General features: G+C 42.8%; 2 protein-coding genes across 5 annotated transcripts in view; both read left to right on the top strand.

Moving 5' to 3' along the window:
* Cc2d2b (coiled-coil and C2 domain containing 2B) overlaps positions 1 to 945 on the top strand; it is a 95,934-nt gene extending 94,989 nt beyond the window's left edge. Inside the window, exon 33 of the mRNA XM_051200039.1 lies at positions 741 to 945. Within this exon, the coding sequence (XP_051055996.1) occupies positions 741 to 929 (189 nt within the window). The 3' untranslated portion in view covers positions 930 to 945. The remainder of the gene's footprint in view (positions 1 to 740) is intronic.
* A 4,219-nt stretch (positions 946 to 5,164) lies between these two features.
* Positions 5,165 to 21,509, top strand: Ccnj (cyclin J). 4 transcript variants are annotated; one of them, XM_051199699.1, is made up of 6 exons: positions 5,165 to 5,317; positions 5,845 to 5,954; positions 10,924 to 11,134; positions 17,576 to 17,875; positions 17,998 to 18,121; positions 18,640 to 21,509. In XM_051199699.1, the coding sequence occupies exons 2-6, from the start codon at positions 5,886 to 5,888 to the stop codon at positions 19,037 to 19,039; spliced, it is 1,104 nt and encodes a 367-aa protein (XP_051055656.1). In that variant the 5' UTR covers positions 5,165 to 5,317; positions 5,845 to 5,885; the 3' UTR covers positions 19,040 to 21,509. The 4 variants fall into 4 exon arrangements, with proteins under 4 accessions (XP_051055656.1, XP_051055654.1, XP_051055657.1 ...); XM_051199697.1 differs by having other exon boundaries at positions 17,995 to 18,121; XM_051199700.1 differs by having other exon boundaries at positions 5,167 to 5,317; positions 17,735 to 17,875; positions 17,962 to 18,121.
* Positions 21,510 to 22,126: the final 617 nt, after the last annotated feature.

The following is a 22,126-nucleotide window of genomic DNA, read 5'->3' as shown; positions in this document are numbered from 1 at the left end:
TCTAACCCATCTATCTATACCTGTTGTCCCATTGGATAACAGGGGTCAAAACAGTTGTCTGTTTTGTGGTCATGGTGAAGAGTAAGAAGGTTTATCCTTAGTATTTCACTCAACGTCAAGTGCTTAGTAAGTGCTAAAAAGTTTCTGTTCTGTGCCAGGCTAAGCATTGGGATTATGGCAGTAAGCAGTAAAGACACAATTGAGTGCATTCACAGAAGTCACCTGCTAGAGGCAGATCAGAAAATACTAATGATGAAATCTCATTAGGTGGGCAAGAGGAAGGACAGTGCACATGGAAAAGGCATGAGAACAGACTTAAGAATGAGAAAAACCCTCCGGAGGGAAGCAGTGGAAGGCTGAATGAAGGGTTCATGGTTGTCATCTGTGTACTATTATGTAACGTTACTTAGGCCCACATTCCTTTAATATACTATCATCATACAGTGACTTAATATAAACATGATTGTTGTTAGCAGTCTGCTATCTGGAGGGTCCACGTTTGTCCTATGTCAGCTAAACATTTTCTTGCTTGTACAGATTCTTGTTTTTCTCTGCCCAATCTGTACAGTGAGGGTGAATTTACCTCATTCAGTTATCTGTATCTAGAATATCATAGTCCCTCACAAAAGCCAGTTATTGTCAAGACCGCCACATCACTAAGACTTCTGTGACCTTTCTGATATGGTAGTTCCAGACTTCTAGACTATAATGTGCCTTTGTGTTGTTCTAACCTTATCCAGGTCACAGGATTTCCCATCCAGATGCCCTACACAGATGTCCAGTCAGTCATTGATGCTGTCTACCAGACTGGAATTCACTCTTCTGAATTTCCCCAGACGGAATTTGCTTTAGCCGTGTATATTCATCCATATCCAAACAACATATTATCTGTGTGGGTCTATTTGGCTTCCTTAGCCCGATATCAGTGAAAGGGAGGAAGGGAAAGGGCAAAGAGTACTATGGTCTCCCAGATCCAAGCTTTCTTGTCATCTGGAGATTTTGCTGCTTGTTTTCAGGTTTCACCCATGTTGGGCATAATTTGGATTCCTGAGTAGAGTTGGGAACTATGAGGCCCATATCAGCGCCCTTTCTCAGGTTTTGAGGATGAGTGTAGGTACCTCCATACCAACAGGCCTCTTCTGGGAGACTCTCGGCAGTTTGGCTGCTTTGTGTACTACTGTCTACAATAGATCTCATTCTGGAAAAGAAGCAATTCTGGCCTGCTCTCAAAGGTTCCTGAAGCTCAATCATGGAGGTCTCGCCATCTCCATCAGATCCATCCTGAGTGTCTTGTTAAGAATGGAGATTCCCAGATCCACCCAAGACTCCCTGAATCAGAACTCCGAGAGGAGAGGAGAGCAACAATGTTTTCAACAAGCTCCCAGGCAACTGCAATCCCTGGTTGAATGACAGACTGCCCTTGCTGAATGTTATCAATATAATGAGACATGGGTAACTCTGATGCTCATTCTGATACAATTCCAGGCAAGAATTCCTCAGAGGGAACCCTGAGGTCATGTTCTAGTCTGAAAGGCTTCAGATGTAAGAAAAGCCTGTTTCAGTTTGAGTCAAAGGGCCAGGAAAGACCTATGTCTCAGCTTAAAGAAATTAAGCAAGAGGAAATCCCTCTTACTCCATTGAGGGAGGGCAGTCTTTAAATTCTACTCAAGCCTCCAGCTGACTAGATGAGGACTGCCCACATTCAGAAGGGCAAACTGCTTTACTCATCTTACCAAGTCATATTCTCCAACCCAGCACTGCCTTCACATGTACATCCAGGATGCTTGATCAGTGGCTATCCTGTGGCCCATTCAGGCAGATAATGACAATCCATGTCCATTTCAACCAGAAGTAAAAATGTATGTAAAATTTTAATTTTGGAGTACTTACTGATAAATTACATATTATAAATAAATGCAAATTTTAGTTCCTATCTTTGAGAATAGCTTAAAGACTATCCTTAATATTCTGTATCATAGAGACTTGGAAATATCATTAAGATATTCCACATCAAGTTCATGACAGGTGTGATCTACCTCTCCAACTGCCAAGTGTCAAATATTTTAGAGAAAGATGGCAGGTGTCAATGCATTAAGACCAGCTTAATGAGCTTATACAAATCTAAGTGGGAGACGAAGGTGCTGTAGGCAAATATATTGGGTGTGAATAGTAGTTTCCAGTGACTTAAGTAGCACACAGGTGTAAATTTGTACCAAGGAGACAAATCAAGAACGGGGCCCAGGGCTTCTGGCTCCTAGTGTTTTTGTATCCAAAAGAATTTGGTGGAGCCCAAGAAGAAACCAGAATGTTCACTAGACTAGAATGTATGACAAAAACAAAGTGCACAATATACACCAAGGAGTAAGGTGCCATTTGCACATAAAATGAAGCAAGGGGGTTACATTCATGCATTGATATAAAGAACTGTGTATTTCTGGGAAGGGACAACGAAAGACACAGCAGTCGTGGTGCCCCTGGGAAGAAATGGCGTCGTAGGAGAAAGGAATCTGCTGGTTATTATGCACTATTTTATACTGGTTCAATGTTTTGTCTTTCACATGCATTTATTTAAAAGTTTTTTCTTTTTAATTAAAAGCAATTTAAATTTTCAATTAAAAATTTTTAACATTTAAATACATTTTATGTATTCGGTTTATGATGTTTTGTTTTTGTGGTACTACAGCTTGACCCCAAGGTCTCAGGCATGCTGGGCAAGCACTGTCTTGCTGACTATATCCCTAGTGCTCAGCACACAACGTTTGATAAACACACACATCCAGTGTAGAAAGCTTCATGAATCGTCCCCTTTGTGTGTTCTGAGGTTCGTGTCCATGCTGCCAGAGCATGGCGGCGTCTCGCCGCCTGAGGTTCCCGGAGCTTCTGCTCTCTCCCTCATCACTTGCCAAACCCCTTCGGCTGCAGCCCAACTCTAATTCCCATTCTCTGCTGTGTGGGTGCCTTGCCCTCTTCACTTTCATGCCTCTGCTGGACACTTCCTAGTTTGCAGTTCTTTGCCCAAGTCACAAATTGCCCTCCATTTTCCTTCCAGGTGTGTTTTCTCCTGAGAGCCCTTCCGTGTTTGTTGTCCCTTCTGTCTGGCACACCCATCTGCCAGGTAGACACTGATCACTTACTTCCCCTCAGGCCTTTGCATGGCTCCCCATATCATAAAACAATGTCCACCTTTCACTTAGTATGGTCCTTTCCAGTAGAATGTAAACTATGAGAAAACAGTTCAGTCAAGTAACTGCTTTGTACCCAGCTCATTCTAAAAGAATAAAGAGATAGTTGTAGTGATACATTATTTATGATTTATTGAAGCTTGACTGAAGATTCAGACAAGCAAAGTCAGCCTCAAGCTATAGAGATCAGGCAGTGGTGATACACACCTATGATCCCATCCCAGCAGCCAGAAGCTAGGAGGTGGTGGTGCACACCTTTAATCCTAGGACTCAGAATTAAGAGGCAGGTGGATCTCTGTGAGTGCAAGGCCACCCAGAGCTACACAAGAGTGAATCGGTTTAACTCCAACATCAGAGAAGTATATAAGACAGAAGCAAGGTCTCAGTAGAGGCAGGCATTCATTCATTCTCCAGCCATGATGAGGAGAGGTTTACAGTCTGAGACTTGTTGAGAGTTGGTGGAGACAGACAGGATCAGCTCATTCAGCCTGAGGCTAGTGGCCAGCTGCTTTGCTTTTCTTAACTTCAGCTTGACGTTTGAACCCCAATGTCAGTCTCTGGATCATTTTTTGTTACAAATACTAAAACTGAAATTTGCCTCTTAGGAATGCATAATCTAAGACCACCAGAGACGTATATAGGCATTAACAAAAGTGAATATTGACTTCTTATAATGAGCCATCTAAGTCTAGAAAGTAATACATGATTTCTGAACAAATATCTCGCTGTAAACAACATCTTCAAAGCAGAGGATGACTGTAGGACAACCTTCTCATTACAGGATCACACAGACGGTTACAGTCTGTGGCCCGCTTTTCTGAAGAGGTTAAGAAAGGCCTGGATTCTAAATCATTTGGAAGCCAAATTATTGCCATAAGCCTGCTCAATAGTCATGAATTGGAAACTGAGGACGTGGGTACTATTTAAATACCATAAAGGACATGGAAATTTTAGCCTGATGTGTCCCTTCTCTGCTAGTAGCTTCTTCCTGGACCGCACTGGGTGAGGCTGGGCTCTGCCCACTTTCACTTGCACGTTTCCCTTTTCTAGCCATCAGTTCCCGAACCCCTGCTTTCCCCAGGCATTAACCTTGTCCCACACGGGTCTGATGCGGAATGTATGCAAATACCGGTTCGATAAGCCCGGCTCCCGCAATGTGCACTCATCATTCTGTAGTAGCCCCTTATCATCATTCCTCTTTCTAAACAAAACAGTCAAAGTAAGGGGTGCGGTCTCACGGTTTATGTTTAAATACTGAAGTCGCTCTATAGCTATGCCCTGCAAAGTCGGGGGACCGCTGTCCCAGCTGACCATCTACTTTTGTGGTGGTCCACCAAACACTTTCAAATACAAGTAACTGACAGGGTGTCTGTCACTCACATTCCAGCTCCAACATCACCTTAATCGACGCTGGAGTGTTCCCACAGTTTGGAGTTTCTTCATTGGCCACCTCAGATGGTCAACTCCATCCATTATGGATTACTAAAGATGCCAGTTCCATTCACAGCTCTTGAGAATCGCTGACGCAAAAGCAACAAGGAATACTGGGTTTACAGGTGGCACCGGAGCAGAATTTGACAAGCAAAGCGACTTAGGAGCAGTGAGAACAGCAAAAGCCCGTTTGGAAGGCCGGGGGTCGGGGGCAGGTGCAGGGGGACCGGGCGAGCAGCCCCTCCATCTGAGACGGCGGGCCACACCCGCGCTGCCAACGCTCATCGCAACTTTCTTTGCCCGCACCCAGGACCCATCGAGGACAGAGAGCTGTCCTCTGCAGGCGAGTGGCCCGCGGGCGCCGACAGACTCCAGAGCCAGACAGGCAGCCGGGCTCGCCGCGCCGAGCGGGGGCCGCAGAGCCCGAGTCGCACCTGGCCCGGCCGGGCCCGGCCGCCGATTGGCCGGCGCGGCGCGACCCCGCTGTATCGCGAGACGAGATTGGCAGCGCGGGGCGGCCCGTGCCCCCGCGCCGGCTTTGTACGCCGAGCCGCCTGCCGCTCCTTTAACAATGGGCGGCGCGAGCGGCCCGCGGCTGGGCCCGAGCTGAGGCCGGGGCTCCGCGGCCGACCGAGTGCGGCATGAACGCTGCCGGCGTCCCGCGAGCACCGTCCGGGCTGGGGCTGTGAGGGCCGCGGTTCCGGGTGAGCGCCCGCGCGGGCCGGGCAGGGAGGGCGGCGTCGCGGGGGGAGGCGAGGCGCTCTGCACGCCGGCTGGCCGGCCTTTTGTTCGCCGCTCGGCCCGGGGGCCGCGCCGCGGCGGCCGGACCTCAGACCCCGGGCCGGGGCCGAGCACGCACCGCTGTCCGCGCCGACCTGGCCTAGCGCTGCCCACCCTCCATTCCGGCGGCGTCCGGGCGGTGTCAGCGCTCCCGCGGCCCCGCGGCGGGCGGCAGCGTTCGAACCCGGGACTCCGGGAGCCGGAGCCCGGCCGCGCCGCCCCGAGCTTGAAGCTCGCACCCTCCTGCGGCTCCTCCAGCCGGCGCCCTAAGCCCGCGCCCCTGGCTGGGGAGATCGGGCCTGGCTGGCCCCGGAGGATGGCTTGGGGTCGGGTCAGGTGAAGATGAGCAGCCGCGCCGGGTGACCTGAGGTCACGGCCCGGGTGACGGGGGCGCGGAGGGTCGTGGCGGGGAAGTGGCTGGCGGTGACCGCGTCTGGGGCGTGTCTTCCAGACTCCAGTGGAGGCGTCTGGCCCGGCGCGCCGCCGGCTTCCATGGAGCTGGAGGGGCAGTGGTGGCGAGGACAACTGGCTGCGGATATTCACCAGGCGCTTCGGTACAAGGTAACCCCGAGCCCCGACCTTCCCTCCTGGCGCTCGCGCTTCCTGGCAAGGCTGGTTAGGTCCTTTACTCGATACTTTCCGGGGCAGAGAAGGCGAGTTTGCTTATTTGTCAAGGTTAATTAACTTCTTCCTTCCCTGGGCTGCATCCGAAGAAGCTGTACATGTGGAGAGGAGTGGGGCGTGGGAGTTGGGAGAAGGAATGTGGAAAGCGATGGTCCAGTGTTGCCAAGTGGAGCACGGATTATATACATGCTTAATTCGTATCGAGTCGACAGCCGTCCTTGCTTCTACTTGCTGCTGCATGCAGCTGTTGGAAGCCACAGTTGTACGTAACTCAGTTCCCTCAAACTTTGTTGTGAGTCTTCAGTTTTTCAGTTTCCTCCTCTGTAACGACGATGGAGCGTTTCTTGTGGGGTGATTGTGAAATCTGATGTTTGTACTGCACACGGATTTAAGAATGTTCTGAGCCCGGACTGTGTGCTAACTTACTGTTACTTGGTCCTCAAGTGCTAACTTACTGTTACTTGGTCCTTCAGATTTGAGGCTGTTTGAAAAGCCTTAAGGTGGAAGGAAGGCGCTGCCCCTTGGTAATATCGCTTGTAGAAAGTAGATGTGGTATACTTAATAAACACTAGGAAAAAACAAACAAAACAAAAACACTTTCTGGACCAGAGTCTGTGTATTGTTGCTTAAGTAATGATTTCAGTTGGAGTGTCATAAGTCTGATTTGTGGGATAACCCTGCCTCTCAGACAGCCAGAGGAGAGATCTAGAAAGACCTCTAACTCAGTTTCACCTTGGACCTAAAAAGCCACCTTAAGTATAGAAAACTAAGAATCAAAACAGCTGACTCTTGAATAAGAAGCTCAGTAGCTTGAGGTTTAAGGGTCCCAGGATAATCGATTTGTATTTTGTGTATCTGAGCATATTAAATAGACTGGGACATTGAGCCCTGGCTTATGTTGTTAAACTTGCTCCCTTTCCCCCCCAAAGCTTGATGTTCCTAATACTCTTTACTAATCCTGACGTTGAGCCTCTTACCCCGAATACACCCCAGACCCAGATGAGATTGCTCTATGTAAATGTTCCCACCATGGGATGATTCTTTGGAATATTGAGGGGGAGTTGTCCCAACTTACTTTTGATTTTTGGATTTTCTTAGGGTCAGTCTTTTTATCTTTAGTATGTAGCAAACTAGTTAGTTGGTATAAATGATACTCTTTTTCTTTTCTTTTTTTTCAGGAGGATGTCAAAGTGTAAAGAGTGTAAAGACACCCCCCCATGATGATCCCCACGATTTTTAGTTCTAATATTTTATGTGTAGGTAGTTTTAATCCTGAGTAATTGATTTAGTTTTGCAGGTGATCTTAGAAGTAGAACTTTTTTGTGTGTGTGTGTGTATGTGTAGTCTTTTGTGTAGTCTCTGAAGGGCTTGGAATAAGACAGACCTGTAGTCAGGTGAATGTGAAGGGTTTCTCTGGAGCCTGTCTCAGGCCACCTGTTGCAAACTGCTCAGACAGAGTTGCTTCATGTTGTCTTGTAGACCGTGGTCCTGCTTTCAGGTAACGGTAGCATTTTATAATAGTGCTTGAACTGTACAACAGGAGAAATCACTATTTGTAGTGCACTGCAGTCAAGTTAAACTTTTCTCATTGAAAATGCCAATATCAGCTATTAATCAGTGAGTTAGTCATTTGTTTGTGCCATGTGTTTAGTACTTAGCTTATGCCAGGTGTCAGAGCAGTGACTTAGTACCATAGGCATGGTCTTTGCCCACATAGACTCTGACAATCTGTTTTATAAGAAAAAGTCATCTGAATGCAACTCAGTTGCCATTCATTATCTGTAAAAGATGGCCTATGTTTAGACCCTCCGGATTTTAAAGAAACAGTTGATGTGACCAGCACTGTGTTTACTGGGGAAGAGTGAAATACAGTGAACTGTACTATTTTTGTGAATAGCTTTTCGTTCAGAAAGACTTCACATTTACCTTCTATCATTCTGCTCCTGTGTTGTAACCCTTTGGAAAGTATTTGAGGTGTGAGAAAGACAAATGGAAACAATTGTAGTTTTGTGAAAAACATTAAGAAAATATGGGTTCCAAGGAGTTGTAGTTACACTTGAAAGTTTCCTATAGGCCTTTATTTCCATCCTGGCTAGAGAGTTAACCCATTCTGGGTAGGGCATGGCATTTGAAATGGTTAGTTGGTGAAGACTTAAGACTCGAGGTCATGCATTTGGCTTCCCTGTGTTTTGGGCCTTTGGATTTCCTGAGAAACAAACCAGAACAAGAGTGCTCTATTCTAAGGGACTGAAAAAAGATAGCAGGAGAAACTTGTGGCTGAGGAAAGTGTAGTCTCTTTCCCATCCTGTATAGCTGTAGTGCCCGTGCAAAGAGAATTGTCTCTGACAGTCGTCTGGTCAGACCTTGTACTTTCCTGCTGAAAAAGACAAGTGAGTTTCATTGAACGTATCATTTAAAATCTCTGGGGCTGCTGAGGTAGCTCAGCAGGCTATGTGTGATATGGGATAGCTCAACAGGTACTTGTGATTGGAGTTTTATCTGTAGTCTACATAAAGGTGGAGGGAGAGGACCAACTGCACAAAGCTTTCCTCTCATCTCCGTATGTACAGCATGATGTGTGAGCTACCCACAAATATCACATGCTCATACAGTAATAGCAACAAATAAAATTAAAATCTCATGTTGATGGCCCTTAATGGCCCTGGGCTTCCAAGCTGTTTTTACTAATGTTGGTAAAATTAACATAGTTAAAAATAAAGCAATTCCTAGTCTTTCAATGTAATATTCAGTTCTCCTTTTTCCTACAACTGCTTATCCCGTGGCCAAGCTAGGTCTTCTTTGATGTTCTCAATATCCTGTGATGTCAACAGTATATTGTAAGGATCTCTGCATTTTAATTCACCTGCTAGAGAGAGGCTTGAGACAGTTTATCCCTGGGGCTATAAATTGTAAGTTTCCATCTTTCTAAACTAAAACAATGTACTCTTTCCAGTTGTCTGTCACCTAACCCTGATAACCACTGCTCTACTCTGCCTCTGTGACTTTGACCAAATACTCGGTATAAATGGAATCATATTAATATACTAATTATCCATTTGTGTGACTTAGCATATTAAGGTTCATCCATGCAACATGTCATAATTTCCTTTTTAAAGCTGCAGTGTGTGTGTATGTTTTCATCCATCTATCCATAAGCACTTGGGTTATTTCCACATTTTGCTCATTGTTTGTAATGGCATTATGGATATAGGTATACAAATACCTATCTTTGTACTTTCATATAATTGGGACATATAATTAAAAGTGGAAATGTAGAATCATGGGGTGATTCTATATTTAAGATTTTATAAACTACCACACTGTTATCTACAGCAATTGCATCATTTTATGTTACCATTGGTAATGGGTAAGGATTCTAGTTTCTTCATAGCCTTGGCAGTGCTTGTTATTTTCTCTTTGGGGCATTTTTTGGGGATGGAATTGTGGGATTGTTTTGGTAATAACAAGCTCCATGGGTATGAAGTGGTAACTTGTGGTTTTGGTTTGCATTTTCTTGATTAATGATGTTGAGCATCTCTGAGCTTGTTGGTTACTTTATGGTTTTTCTCTGTGTGTCTGTGTGTTACTTTGCATTTTTTATGTGTGGTACATGTACATGATTGATACTGTGGATATCTTCCTGTGTCATTCTTCCATCATATTGCCCTGAGGAGGATCTTCCACTAAACTGGAATTGTTTTGGCTAGGTTGGCTGGCCAGCAAGTCCTGGGAGTCTTCTGCCTGCCTCTGTCTTCCCTGATGCTGGAAGGAAGGCGTGTGCAGCTGTGCCCAGTTTGTTGAGTTTGGGCCTTTCATAGAAAGCTCTCCCACCCTTTAAGCCATCTCCCTAGCCCCTGTTTGTGTTTTCTTAGGAGAAATGTCTGTTTTCCCACTTTAAAATTGGGTTTTAGTTATAGTAATTCTTTATGTAATTTGGGAAGATTTGGGATGTAGCTAAGTAATGGAGTGTCTAGTCTGTGCAAGGCCATGGGTTCAATTCCTAGCACTCTAGAACAAGAGAAAAGATAAAGCTTAAAAATTAATTTGGCTATAACCTCTTACCAGATATATGATTTTAAATGTTTTTTCCCATCCTGTAGACTGCTTTTTTCATTCTGATGGTGCCCTTCAAGATAAAATTTATTTATGAAGTCCATCGTACTTCCCCCTTTTTTATTTCTGTGTGCTTTTGGTATTTGTGTTTCTTTCTTCTGTTGTATTTACCCATGAGGTTTATTCTTGGTGTTACATTCATCTTACAAAATGAATTTGAAAACTTTCATCTTGATACACATTTGGACACCCCCCCCCCCCCGTGTGTGTGTGTGTGTGTGTGTGTGTGTGTGTGTGTGTGTGTGTGTGTGTGTTGCGTTCCATGTTGCTGAGAACTGAACCCAGAGCTTAGCACATGGTAAGAATATGCTCTGCTACTAAGCTACATTCCCACTCCCAGAATCTCTTGGTAATACAGAGTTTAAAATGAATTGTTAAAATTGTCCTGAGAGTGGATACTGATGATTAAAAAAGTTTATGTATATGAAAGATAGCAAAGTAAAGATCCTAACTGATAGAACGGAAGTAATGTTAAAAGATACTGATGGATAAGTCCTGGTCTCTCTCTATATATATATAAAGTCTATATAACATGTATTGTCTGCACAGTTCCAGGAGCATTCTCTCAGTCTGCTCTCTCTTTGCCTTGGAAGAAATGTATATTTGGAGTGTGGTTGGCTTTGTATTTTGTTTTTCTTGACGCTATACAGCCTATTCCCACTCAACTTAATTTCTACATTCCTTTCAAGTAGAGTGCCTTTAAGCTCTTAAAACACACTATGTTAGGAAAACAGTGTTACGTCTGTATTATCAAGGCATTCCTGTAGATTACATATTCTTCCTTTTGTTTTAGGAGCTGAAGTTGCCTTCTTACAAGGGCCAGTCCCCTCAACTGAGTCTCAGGCGATACTTCGCTGATTTGATTGCCATCGTGAGCAATCGCTTCACTCTCTGCCCTTCTGCCCGACATCTTGCTGTCTATTTGCTGGACCTGTTCATGGATCGCTATGACATCTCTATTCAGCAGCTTCATTTAGTTGCACTTTCCTGTCTGCTTCTAGCAAGTGAGTATGAATCTGATCTACATGACTCAAAATCTACATGGTTTATATGATAAAACTATAGAGAACTCAGTGAAGTATTTTCATATCCCAGTCATTTCAGTTTATTGCTTTTAGGAAGTATATATACTGTGGTTGTTAGCTAGATATTAAAAAATAATTCTGACTTTGTTTTTTAGAAAATATGCCCAAGCCCTACATCCCAAAGACTAATACAAATACAAATTCTAAGCACCACAGATCTATTGGTTAATCTTCATGTCAGCTTAACTGGGTTTTGAATCTTCTAGGAAATACACCTCTACACATATTTACGTGGAGTTTTCAGAGAGGTTTAACTGAGGAAAGACCTACCTACCACAAATCCAGGGGCACCATCCCATGGTCTGGGGCATGGACTAAATAAAGAGGGGGAAAGGAGAAAGCCAGCTGACCCCTTACATTCCCTTGTCTCTGCTTCCCAGTCAGCACTACAGAGGGAGCCACTGCTGCCACTGTGTCACCCCCACCATGACAGACTGCCTGCCTCTGGACTGTGAGCCAAAGTAAATCCTTCTCCTTTAGCTTACTTTTGGTCGGATAGTTGGGTAAAGCAGTGAGAGGACTAACTAATACACTGTGCTGGAATCTGAATACTAGGGACTGGGTATTTCTATTTTTTAACATTTTAAAAATCCCAAAGGTAATGTTGATTGAGAGCAGTTGTTCTTGATCAGTGTGAACAACCAGAAGCAACTTAGGGATCTATAGTATCTAATGTATAGATGCTTTGAATGCTGCTGCACACCCTGCAATTCAAAGAGCAATTCCCTGGAACAAAGAGTCTCTGGCTCAAAACATTAGTGTAGCTGGAGTTGAGAAACTCTTAAAGGTGTTGTGCTGCACACTTTGTCTTGGCTACATGGTGTAAGTTTAATACATTCAGTCAGGTTTCTTTGCAACTGATACAAAGTGACTTCTCAGTATGTAATCCGATAGACTTTTATTTTTCATTTTTAAAACAATTTTAATTACACAAAAATCCCAGTTCCCTCTCCCATTCCACGCTCCCATCCTCTCCTCAGAGAGGGTGAGGTCTCCCATGGGCAATCAACAAAGGCTCCCACAATCACTTGAGGCAGGACCAAAGTCCTCCCCGCTGTGTCTAGGCTGAGCAAGGTATCCCTCCGTAGGTAATGAGCTCCAAAAAGCTAGTAGGTTCTGTTATTACCCTTACAGAATGTGCTGCTAGCTGTCCATCCCAAAACTTGTTTGATAGTGTCTGCACTGAAGAGAGAGCATGTAAAAGAATTAAAATTAAGTTTTCCTTCATTTAACAAAATCGCATTTGATATGAAGTTGAATTGATAATTGTTTTGTTATTGTTTTTATATTACCCATATTAAGCCTTATTTCAAAGTAGTCTGTAGTTGTTATTGTCAACCTTGATCTCACTGGAATGTTGGCATCCATATAGCTGCTATAAGAACATGCCTAACAGCAGCTTAGATACTAAAAAGCTTAAAAAACTCAATGCAGAGCTGAGCCTCTTAAATTTTATTTTCTTACTCCAAGACTTCTGCTTGAATGACTTTTAAAATTATTTCATTTCTTTTGTAAAACCAGATGAATGTAAATAAAACCCAACTATAATGATGGCTTCCCATTGTCTGTGTGTTGGGGTTGCCTGTGTGATTAATGTAGCATTTAGAGCCCTTATACATTCAGGTCATCATGTGCCTCCTGAGACAAAATCTTAGAATGCTGTATATACTTCCTGAATATCTTATTTCCCTTTAAAATCTGGTGTCCTCTAAGATCTAGACACATAGTCCCACCTCCGTGCCCTGAAGCCAAAGAAGTAGTACTTGTACTTACACAGTTATAATTAACTTAATTAAAGTATTGTGTTTCAACACTGGCTCTGAAGCCCTTTAGAGTGTGTCTATATGTAAGATTGGAAAAACCCATAGTTGACAGGTCAGATGTATGAAAATCCACAAGTAACACATGTTTGTTTTTATCCCATAGAATGTTAGGTTTACAGAATTAGCTCATAATAGAGACATACCCTGGCCATCAAACATAAAAACAATGCTATTTTAAATTTTTTAGATCATTAATGTCAACTCAACCATTGCCAGTCCCAACTTGCTCTCTATGGTTCTTAAGAGTATTCTGAACCAAATAGGAAGCTAAGCTTGATGGATTGTAAATAATGAATGATACATTTTCACAAAGTAACTTAGATATGTGACTGAAGTTTGCATACTAGTAACTTAACCAAACTAGCTAGAGAGACTTCTTACATTACATGGCACTACTAAAGCCCACTTCAAAATCTCGCTGGTTACTAACAATTTTAAACAAGATATGATAGAACCTACATTCAGGCAACATGGCAAGACCCTGTCTGCAGGAGGAATAGTTTGACCACCATATAGTGCTTGCCATCATGGTGTAGGTTCCTACTTTCTTGTTTCCCTAGCAGAGGAAGGGGACTTGGTTCTTATAGTGTCTTAGGATGGTTGAAGTGGAGTTCTCAGCTCTTGTATTTAAATTACATACAGCAATGTATGGTTGTGATCCTTTTATTCTATGGAAGATTATTTGGTGCAATTAATGTGGCAGTGTGTAATTTTTAAAGCTTATGTTCTAGTAAGGAGGTGTAGTATTCATATTTGCTATAGTTCAGATTTGAGTTGCTTATCACTGTCTTAGTTCCTTCTCTACTACCATATCAAAGCACCATGACTAAAGTAACTTACAAAGTCATCTAATGGGCTCACCATTCCAGAAAGTAGTAGAACCCATGACCATTATGGCAGGGAACATGGCAATAGACAGGCAGGCATGGTGCTGGAACAGTGGCTGAGAACTTAACATGTTGGACAACAACGATGAGGAAGAGATCTGTTTGTCCAAGAAAATGACTTCTTATATTTCAGCTGTTTTCCTTGGCTTGTCTCAGCTTGTTACAGCATTGAGCATACGGGCAGTTTGGAAGCAGCCTGGGAGATGAGGCTTCTGAGATTATGTATGTATGTATGTATGTATGTATGTATGTATGTACATGTTAAATTGATGGACTTAGTAATTTGTGAAGACTCTTTGTATGTAGTATGGATGATCTTTCTATTTGTTAATGAAAGAATAGAATGTTGCTGGGCCCCAGATGGCACCATCTACCCTACTCACTATATCAATCTTCTCTGTTGTGTTTGAAAACGTGTGGTTTCCATGGCTGATCTGTACATTTCCTGTCAGGGAAAGACAACCTGCTATTTTGTTTCTGGGAAGTAGATATGCATTTCCTTTATTCTCATTTCTTGTTTGTCCTTTATCAATATAATCATATGGCTTCTGGTATTTCCTTTCAAATGAAAACAAAACCCTGGTCTTTGTGATCTGCATGTAGGAACAAGTAGATTTAAACATACATAGCAGTTAACACAATGATAGATGTGAATGCATGTAACTCATTGATGTTTTCATGCTTTTTGAAATTCTTATCCATGTAGTTGAGTATATATCACTATCTATAATAAAAAAGATCCCAAAAACTTAAGACTGAATTAGAATCCCAAATATAGTTATTACTACAGCATGTTGCATATTTATTTTTTTTAGACAGATCTTATTATGTAGCTGGCTGGCCTGAAACTTCCTACGTAGACCACACTGGCTGTAAATTCACAGAGACCCACCTCCTCTGCTTCCCAAGTGCTAGGATTCCTGTGCTACCATGCCTGGCATGCAATTCATTTTATTTTTAAATGATTTATTTTTATTTTATATGCATTGGTGTTTTTCCTGCATGTATGTTTATATGAGAGTGTCAGATCCCTTGGAACTGGAGTTGTAGATAGTTGTGAGCCACCAAGTAGGTGCTGGGAATTGAGCCCAGGTTCCTCTGGAAGAGCCAGTGCTCTTAATGGCTGAGCTATCTCTTCAACACCATGCAGTTTATTTTTAACTTGGAAATTCAGCATATAAACTCCTTGACATTTCTTTAATAGCTAGATATTTATAAACACAGCAGAAGGCTATCATCTTGGTAGCTGCTCACATATAATCTGGCATGATGGTTTGGTTTAGAAGTGCAGGTTTGAGAATATAAAATTCTTCCTTTCGGCTTCCATGTTTGGTTTCACTGGGCTTAGTTGACCTTGGGTGAACTGGATGACCTTATGTAACATCTTAGTTTCTTGAGCTGTGAAATTGACCATAAACAGTTTTATTTTTTGATGATGAAAGTTTCAAGAAGAGAATATGAAACACCTTGATCCTTGAATTACAGTGAATTATGGTATATTAATTTCTTCAAAGGAGCTTAAAGCATGATATAAATAAACTCATTAATTTTTATAACATTCCTTTGAACTGTGCAGCCAGTACTGCTGCTACACAAATGGCAAGGTGCTTGAAAGCCTTGATGATTTCATCTGCAGGGACTGAGCAATTGCCTGCATCATTTTCCTTCTACGTAACCTCTTGTTACTGCTCTGAGAACAGTGACTTCCTTTCCTCTTCAATGGTGTTGCTGATCAATGTCATGAAGACCACTGTGGTGTTGTAAAATGCCATTCTTACATGAATTGAATGGGAAAGGCTATCTAGATTCTTAAAGCCTGAATTATGTAAGTTTTGCTCCTCTTTGCAGTAATATTTAAAGAGCTGGGGATGGGGTATGTCTGTAATTCCAGATACTCAGGAAACAGAGCCAGGAAGATATGAAGTCTAAGTCTAGTCTGGGCAACTTAAAGCAGTGCTTTGAAATTAAAATTGGAAAGGGTCAATAGTATAGTTCAGTTGTATAGCAGTTGCCTAACATGTATAAAGCTTGTACAAGACCCATTACCTCAACAAGTGGTTTAGTTCTAAAGAAGTTTACAGTCTGTCTGGAGCAGGAGTAGCTAAGTTTTTCTCAAGATAGGAGTTTAGAGTCTCCTGGCATCAAGGACAAACCCTTCTATCCCAGTTTTGTGCCCTAAGCTAACTTCCAGCACTTTTTCCTGACTCAAGATGAGCCAGAGTGAGCAAGCCCCACGGGCTACCAACTGCACACCAGTCAGCTGATTGGCCCTGGCCTCTGCCATCTGTGGTAGTAGCTTTAGCCAGGGTTACAAATCCACTTCTTCAAGAAGAGAACCTTCACCAGGAAACATTTGTTTCCCTGCTTTACTTAACTTTTCCCAATAAATTGTTTATAAATGGGTAGAATAAAGTTATAAGTTTTCCAAGGAAAGCGGATAATATTGAACTCATCAAAATATCCTTCAAATAATGAAATTCCACTGTGTCACCTTTTACTCCTCTTCTGCCCTGAGTGAGGGGATTTAAAAGATCTTAAGACTTCTCTTCCTCAGCACCCCCTTTGCTTTGAAACACTGTTACTGGAGGGAAGGGAAACTCATAGTTGAGGGTGTGTACTGTGTAGGGTTGGAGGACAGCTTCGAGAAGTTTGATCCCTATGTCCACCCTTGTGGGTCCTGGGGGTTGCACTCAGGTGCCCAGGCTCAAACAGTGAGCACTGTCACCTACTGAGCCACCTCAGTGGCCCAGCCTTTGAGCTTGAGACAGGTTCACACTGCAGGCCTTTATGTAGCCTCACACCTGCTGTCCTGCCTTAGCCTCCTAAGTGATTACAGTTATGCTGCCTGCTCCACCACACCTAGCCCCACTTCTGAAAAACAATCTTACAGAGGAGGAAAGGTAGAGGTGCATTTGTTATTTCTGTGTTTGATTTTGAAAAAGCAGTGCCTGTATCAAAGTCATTTACTCAGTTTTCCCTTCAAATTTCCTTCCTCTCTGCCATTGAGATTATGCTGGGAATTTGCCAAGAATAAATACTTGATGTTGATCAGTTTTCAGAAAAAGAAACTGGGGGGAAGGGAATGGGGAGTGTTTAGCTCAGTGGTGGAGCATTTAACTAGATAAAGTTCTGATGTTAAATTCTTGATGCTCTAAAATAGTTTCCTTTCTGTAGCTATGGAGGCTGTCCTGGAACTAGCTCTGTAGACCAGGCTGGCCTTGAACTCACAGAGATCCACCTGCCTCTGCCTCCCAAGTGCTGGGATTAAAGCTTTGCGCCACCAATACACTGCTAAAATAATTTTCTTTAACTAATTACCACCTGCCCACAAAAAGGACACTTTTGGGGGGGTCAAGTGGGTAGTTACTGCTTCATTAGCATATATGCCTATTTCCTATATGCCATAGGACACTGTTCAAATGTATGTACATTTTCTTCAGAGAATGGCTAAAGGTCAAGGGTGGGAAGTACTAAGAAAGACAACATGCAGACGTGGGAGAGAAGAGCCTTCTGATGTAGGGACATCTGTATGAGATAGAGGGGACATAAATCTGAATCCTGCTAGCAAGACAGCAGGTCCCATTTAACTGGCAAGACCTTCAAAGATCACTTTTCTAACAGTCTCTCCACCCCACCCTCTTTTTTAAAAGGTAAATTTGAAGAGAAAGAAGACAGTGTGCCTAAGCTGGAGCAGCTCAACAGCCTGGGCTGTATGACTAATATGAATCTAGTGCTAACAAAGCAGAATTTGCTGCATATGGAACTGTTACTATTAGAGACCTTTCAGTGGAACCTCTGCCTTCCTACAGCTGCCCATTTCATTGAGTATTACCTCTCTGAAGCAGTACATGAGACAGATCTTCACGATGGCTGGCCAATGGTTTGCTTGGAAAAGACTAAACTCTACATGGCCAAATACGCAGATTACTTCCTGGAAGTATCTCTGCAAGGTGAGTTACTGAGAATACCCTCATGTGGCTATGCACTGGCGACTCATGTACCCTGTTGCTTAAGTTCGTTTTTGGTGTCTCCACAGATTATGCCTTTCTAAATTATGCACCTTCTTTAGTAGCTGCTGCATGTGTGGCTTCTTCGAGGATTATCCTTCGTCTTTCTCCAACTTGGCCTACGAGACTGCATCGTCTTACTGCTTACTCCTGGGATTTCTTAGTGCAGTGTATTGAACGACTATTAGTGTAAGCCTTTTTGCTCTTGCATTTATAATTACTAGTTAACATTGTCCTTTGTGTATAATGCACCCTAAAAACTACTTCTCAGAGGCTCAGGGTACTTCGCAGGTACTCGCTGCTGTGAATAAATAGTGCTTTACCTGGTAAAGTTACCGCTGCCAGTAAGACCCTAAGTAACTGACAGGACAGGGAGTTGTTCTTGTATTTATGCAGGTCCACAGTGCTAACATCGGTCCAGGCAGATCTTACCCCCTTCCCATCTCTACCACTGAATTTTAAGGGTCACAAGGATGTGACCACAAATTCCATGTTGGAAAGAATCCTCAAAGCTTCCAGCAATGTTTATACCAAGATAAATGACTTGAGAAGGATATAAGGAAGTGTCGCAGTTGTCAGAATGATGGTAGAGTGACTGTTCTTGTGTAGCAGCAGTGGCAGTAGGTGAAATAAGCTGTGGCGGAGGTGGGAAGTGGCACTTGCAGCTCTGGCCAGGTTATGCTATTGTCTCCTTTCTCTTGTCTCAGTGCTCATGACAATGATGTGAAAGAGGCGAACAAACAGAGGGGACAGTCAGCTCCTCAGTCAGCGCAGCTAGGTGTGTTCCAGACAGCTCAGCCCTCACGGCCAGTTCACTTCCAGCAACCTCAGTATCTTCATCAGACCTCGGTGCAGTACCGTCATCCTGTGTCACAACAGCCAAGCCGTCAGCAGATCGTGTCTACCACACACACTTCATCTTATACTCTTCAGACTTGTCCTGCCGGCTTCCAAACTAGTGTCCAGGGCCTTGGCCATGTGCAGACTGGTGTTGGGATGTCCCTGGCAATACCAGTGGAAGTTAAACCCTGTCTCAGTGTTTCCTATAATCGGAGTTACCAGATAAATGAACATTTCCCATGTATTACTCCATGCTTTGAGAGGTGATGACGTACATGTTGTAGGTCATAACTGATCCAGGCTGTTCTGAGATGGATAGCTCTGGGGCAAGCTTTTTGTACTCCTCTTCAAAAAGAAAGGAAAACAAATAGTGTCAGAATGCAGCAGCAGGCACCGGCTCCAGGAGACTGAGTGTCCCTTCGTACCTGGGATACCTAGGAGGGTGCAGCAGATACTACTGTGTGTCAATCCCTGTGACAGAAATGTTCCAACCCTCAGCGGATGGTCCAGATATTTCAAAATGCTCAATATAGCCGAAAATTTGCCATTCTGAGATTTGAGCTGTGGTAGGCTTTGGGTCTTAACGCTGGCACATACGTCAAAGACTTAAACTGTTTATCTGTGGACTTGCCAAACCATCGTTTATGAAGGAAAGTTAACAGTATTATTTTTGAAGAATTGTTTTAATCTTTCAGCTCAGAGTCTTTCTGACCTACTGGTGGGTTTCTGAGTTCAAATTTACCAGTTGCTAAGTATACTAATCTGTGCAGTTAAAAAAAAAAAACAGATGATTTTATATAACTTCCTATCATAAATAATATACATGTCTGGATTTATATACTAAATTAGGGGCGAAACAGATACATACCTTGAAATCATGATTATAATTTTTGTTTTACTCTGCTGGTTTTTCCCCATAAGTGATCAGCCCCGATTCTTCAGGATTAAGCACACTTAACTCAGGGAACTTGTAGTACTTGGAAACACTTAGCTGTAACCAACATGCCTTGGAGTGTTAGAGTGGGAACTACCTGTGTAACATGGGCTCCAGTGCTCCTGCTGGGATGAGAATCTAACATAGCACAGGATGAATGAAGTCGGTCCTATGGTGCTCCTGCGTGGACAGGTTGCGCGTCACCCAGTGCAATCAGTGTTTTTATCCAGATTTGTTGTCACTCTTTAAAAAGGAGAAGGCATACTGTATAGGATCAGTGCTAGAGTAGAGTCTGGTGGGATTATTCTGGAGTTGATGGTGGCCAGGGTAGTACTCAGGTTGGGCTAATGCGGCACTTTGTTATGGGGAGGGTAGTTCTGTAAGCAACCTTGGAATCCAGTAAGTCAGGCTAAACAAGCAGGGGCACTGATTACAAAATTTCAGTAGCCATTTTCATTACAATGGCTGTGCAGCTGCTCTGGGACAATTTATTAGTGGCGAGTAAAAACAGCAATAATAGTCATTATAGTAAGGGTGACCTGGCCATAAAATATTGGGGGGGGGGGTGCAGATAAACTTAAAAAGTAAAAGAACTGATAAACTGTATACATTGTGCTCTTATCTGTGGAAAAAGATTTGGTGGAGGGAAACTTTGTGGTTTAAAATTCGTAAGGTGTGTCTGTTTTTATAAGATAGCACTTGACTAGAAGGGAAGCTGTGGCAGTGTGAGACTACCACAGCCTGTTGTTGAGAACTCACTGTAAAGATGTGGGTGTGCAGGGGTTCTAGGAATCAGCCAATGGCCTTTGTAGGGAAGGGCACCAGCATGGTGGACTGATGGAGACAGCTCCGCTGGGGCAGTGCAGGTGGTAACTTCTGCCAGCAGGAATTCTTAGAGAAACGTCCCTTCTTTAAAAGGAAGCCGACTTTGATATTTAGAATGCAGAACTCTGTGTGTGGACTGACTAGTCTGGCGATGAAAGGCCACTCAGGTAAGAACACTCATTCCAGTTTGCTATCACTTTTCCTCTTTAAAAAGGCTGCTAATTGGATTTTATAATTCTTACCTTAAGAAAACTTGAATTATTAGGAGAAAGTAGGTTCAAAAGATGATAACGTGTCTTTCACATTCACAGCGCCCAGCAATATGGAATCCAGTTTTCAGTATTGTAACTACCTCAGTAATGCTATGAATGTAAGCTATTGGGATAGAAATCCTAACTTGAAACAACAGCCAGTGCCTGTGGTAATTTAATGTCTTGTCAAATGCTTTTATTGATTGGTTCTATGTCATTCTTGTTGTCAAAGAGTATTTGCCTTTTTAAAAAGCTTATTAACACTTCTTCCAGTTATATTTAAAAAGCTAAACAACACTGGATTGATCCTTTTGGGGGTGGGGTTGAGTCCAATAGTTGACTATTGCTGCATACCCAGGTGGGGAAGCTGGGGAATCATGACTATTTTAACAACATTGGAATTCAATATAGACGTAACTCAATAGCAGTTAGCTTGGGGTTGGGGGGACTGTGTGGGTTTTGTTTTGTTTAATTTATTAATTAGTCTTAAAAGGTTTGTTTTGAGATTACTGGACCATCATTAAATGTGTACTGTGAAAAGGTTAATGATGTGTAAAAAGGACTTTAAACTAGAGTCCCTTAAATAAACACTATTCAAGTACAAACTACAAGCCAAAATATCTGTGCTATGACGAACTACACACAGTGAGTATGGTGCTAAGTCTACACAGCAGGGTTAGATGAGTGCTATGCACTTGATTTTAAAATAAAAGTAGTTTTCACTAAAATAAAATGGTCTTGCTGCTTTTGTTTTAAATAGACTTGTCAGTTGTTCCCTCATTGAGTCATGTTGTCGTGTATGTCAGACTCACAGTCACAAATGCATTTGCTAAGAGGCATCCAGATATAGGACATTGCCACAGTGGCAGGGAACATTGGTCACTGTGTGTATTACGTCCTGATCATTGAGGCCCATTACTAGTCAACTAAAATGAGTTGTATGTTAGTAACTAAATTTTTTTTTTATTGCAAGTATTTTTTCATACAGTATGTTTTGATCAGTTTCCCTTCCCTCATCTCCCAGACCCTTCCCATCGATCCAGCTCCATGCCTCTTTCTCTCAGTCTTGAGAGAGAGAGAGAGAGAAAGAGAGAGAGAGAGAGAATACAACAAAACAGGAAAAAAGAAAGCACATAACATGCAGAGGTATGTGCACACACACACAGAAAACACAAAAACACAAAAATAGAGATCAAAATATATAAGCAAAAGGCCCATAAGGGGGGAAAATGCCTAACCAAAAAAAAAAAAAAAAAAAAAAAAAAAAGAGCAAAAATATTCCCAAAGTACCATTGAGCTCATTTTGAGTTAGCCATTTACCTCAGGGCATGGGACCTGTCCTTA

The sequence above is a fragment of the Phodopus roborovskii genome, unplaced genomic scaffold (genome assembly GCF_943737965.1).
Source record: "Phodopus roborovskii unplaced genomic scaffold, PHOROB, whole genome shotgun sequence".
Taxonomy (NCBI): Eukaryota; Metazoa; Chordata; class Mammalia; order Rodentia; family Cricetidae; genus Phodopus; species Phodopus roborovskii.
The sequence above is the reverse complement of the archived record's forward strand: the minus strand, read 5'-3'. Positions and strand labels throughout refer to the sequence as shown.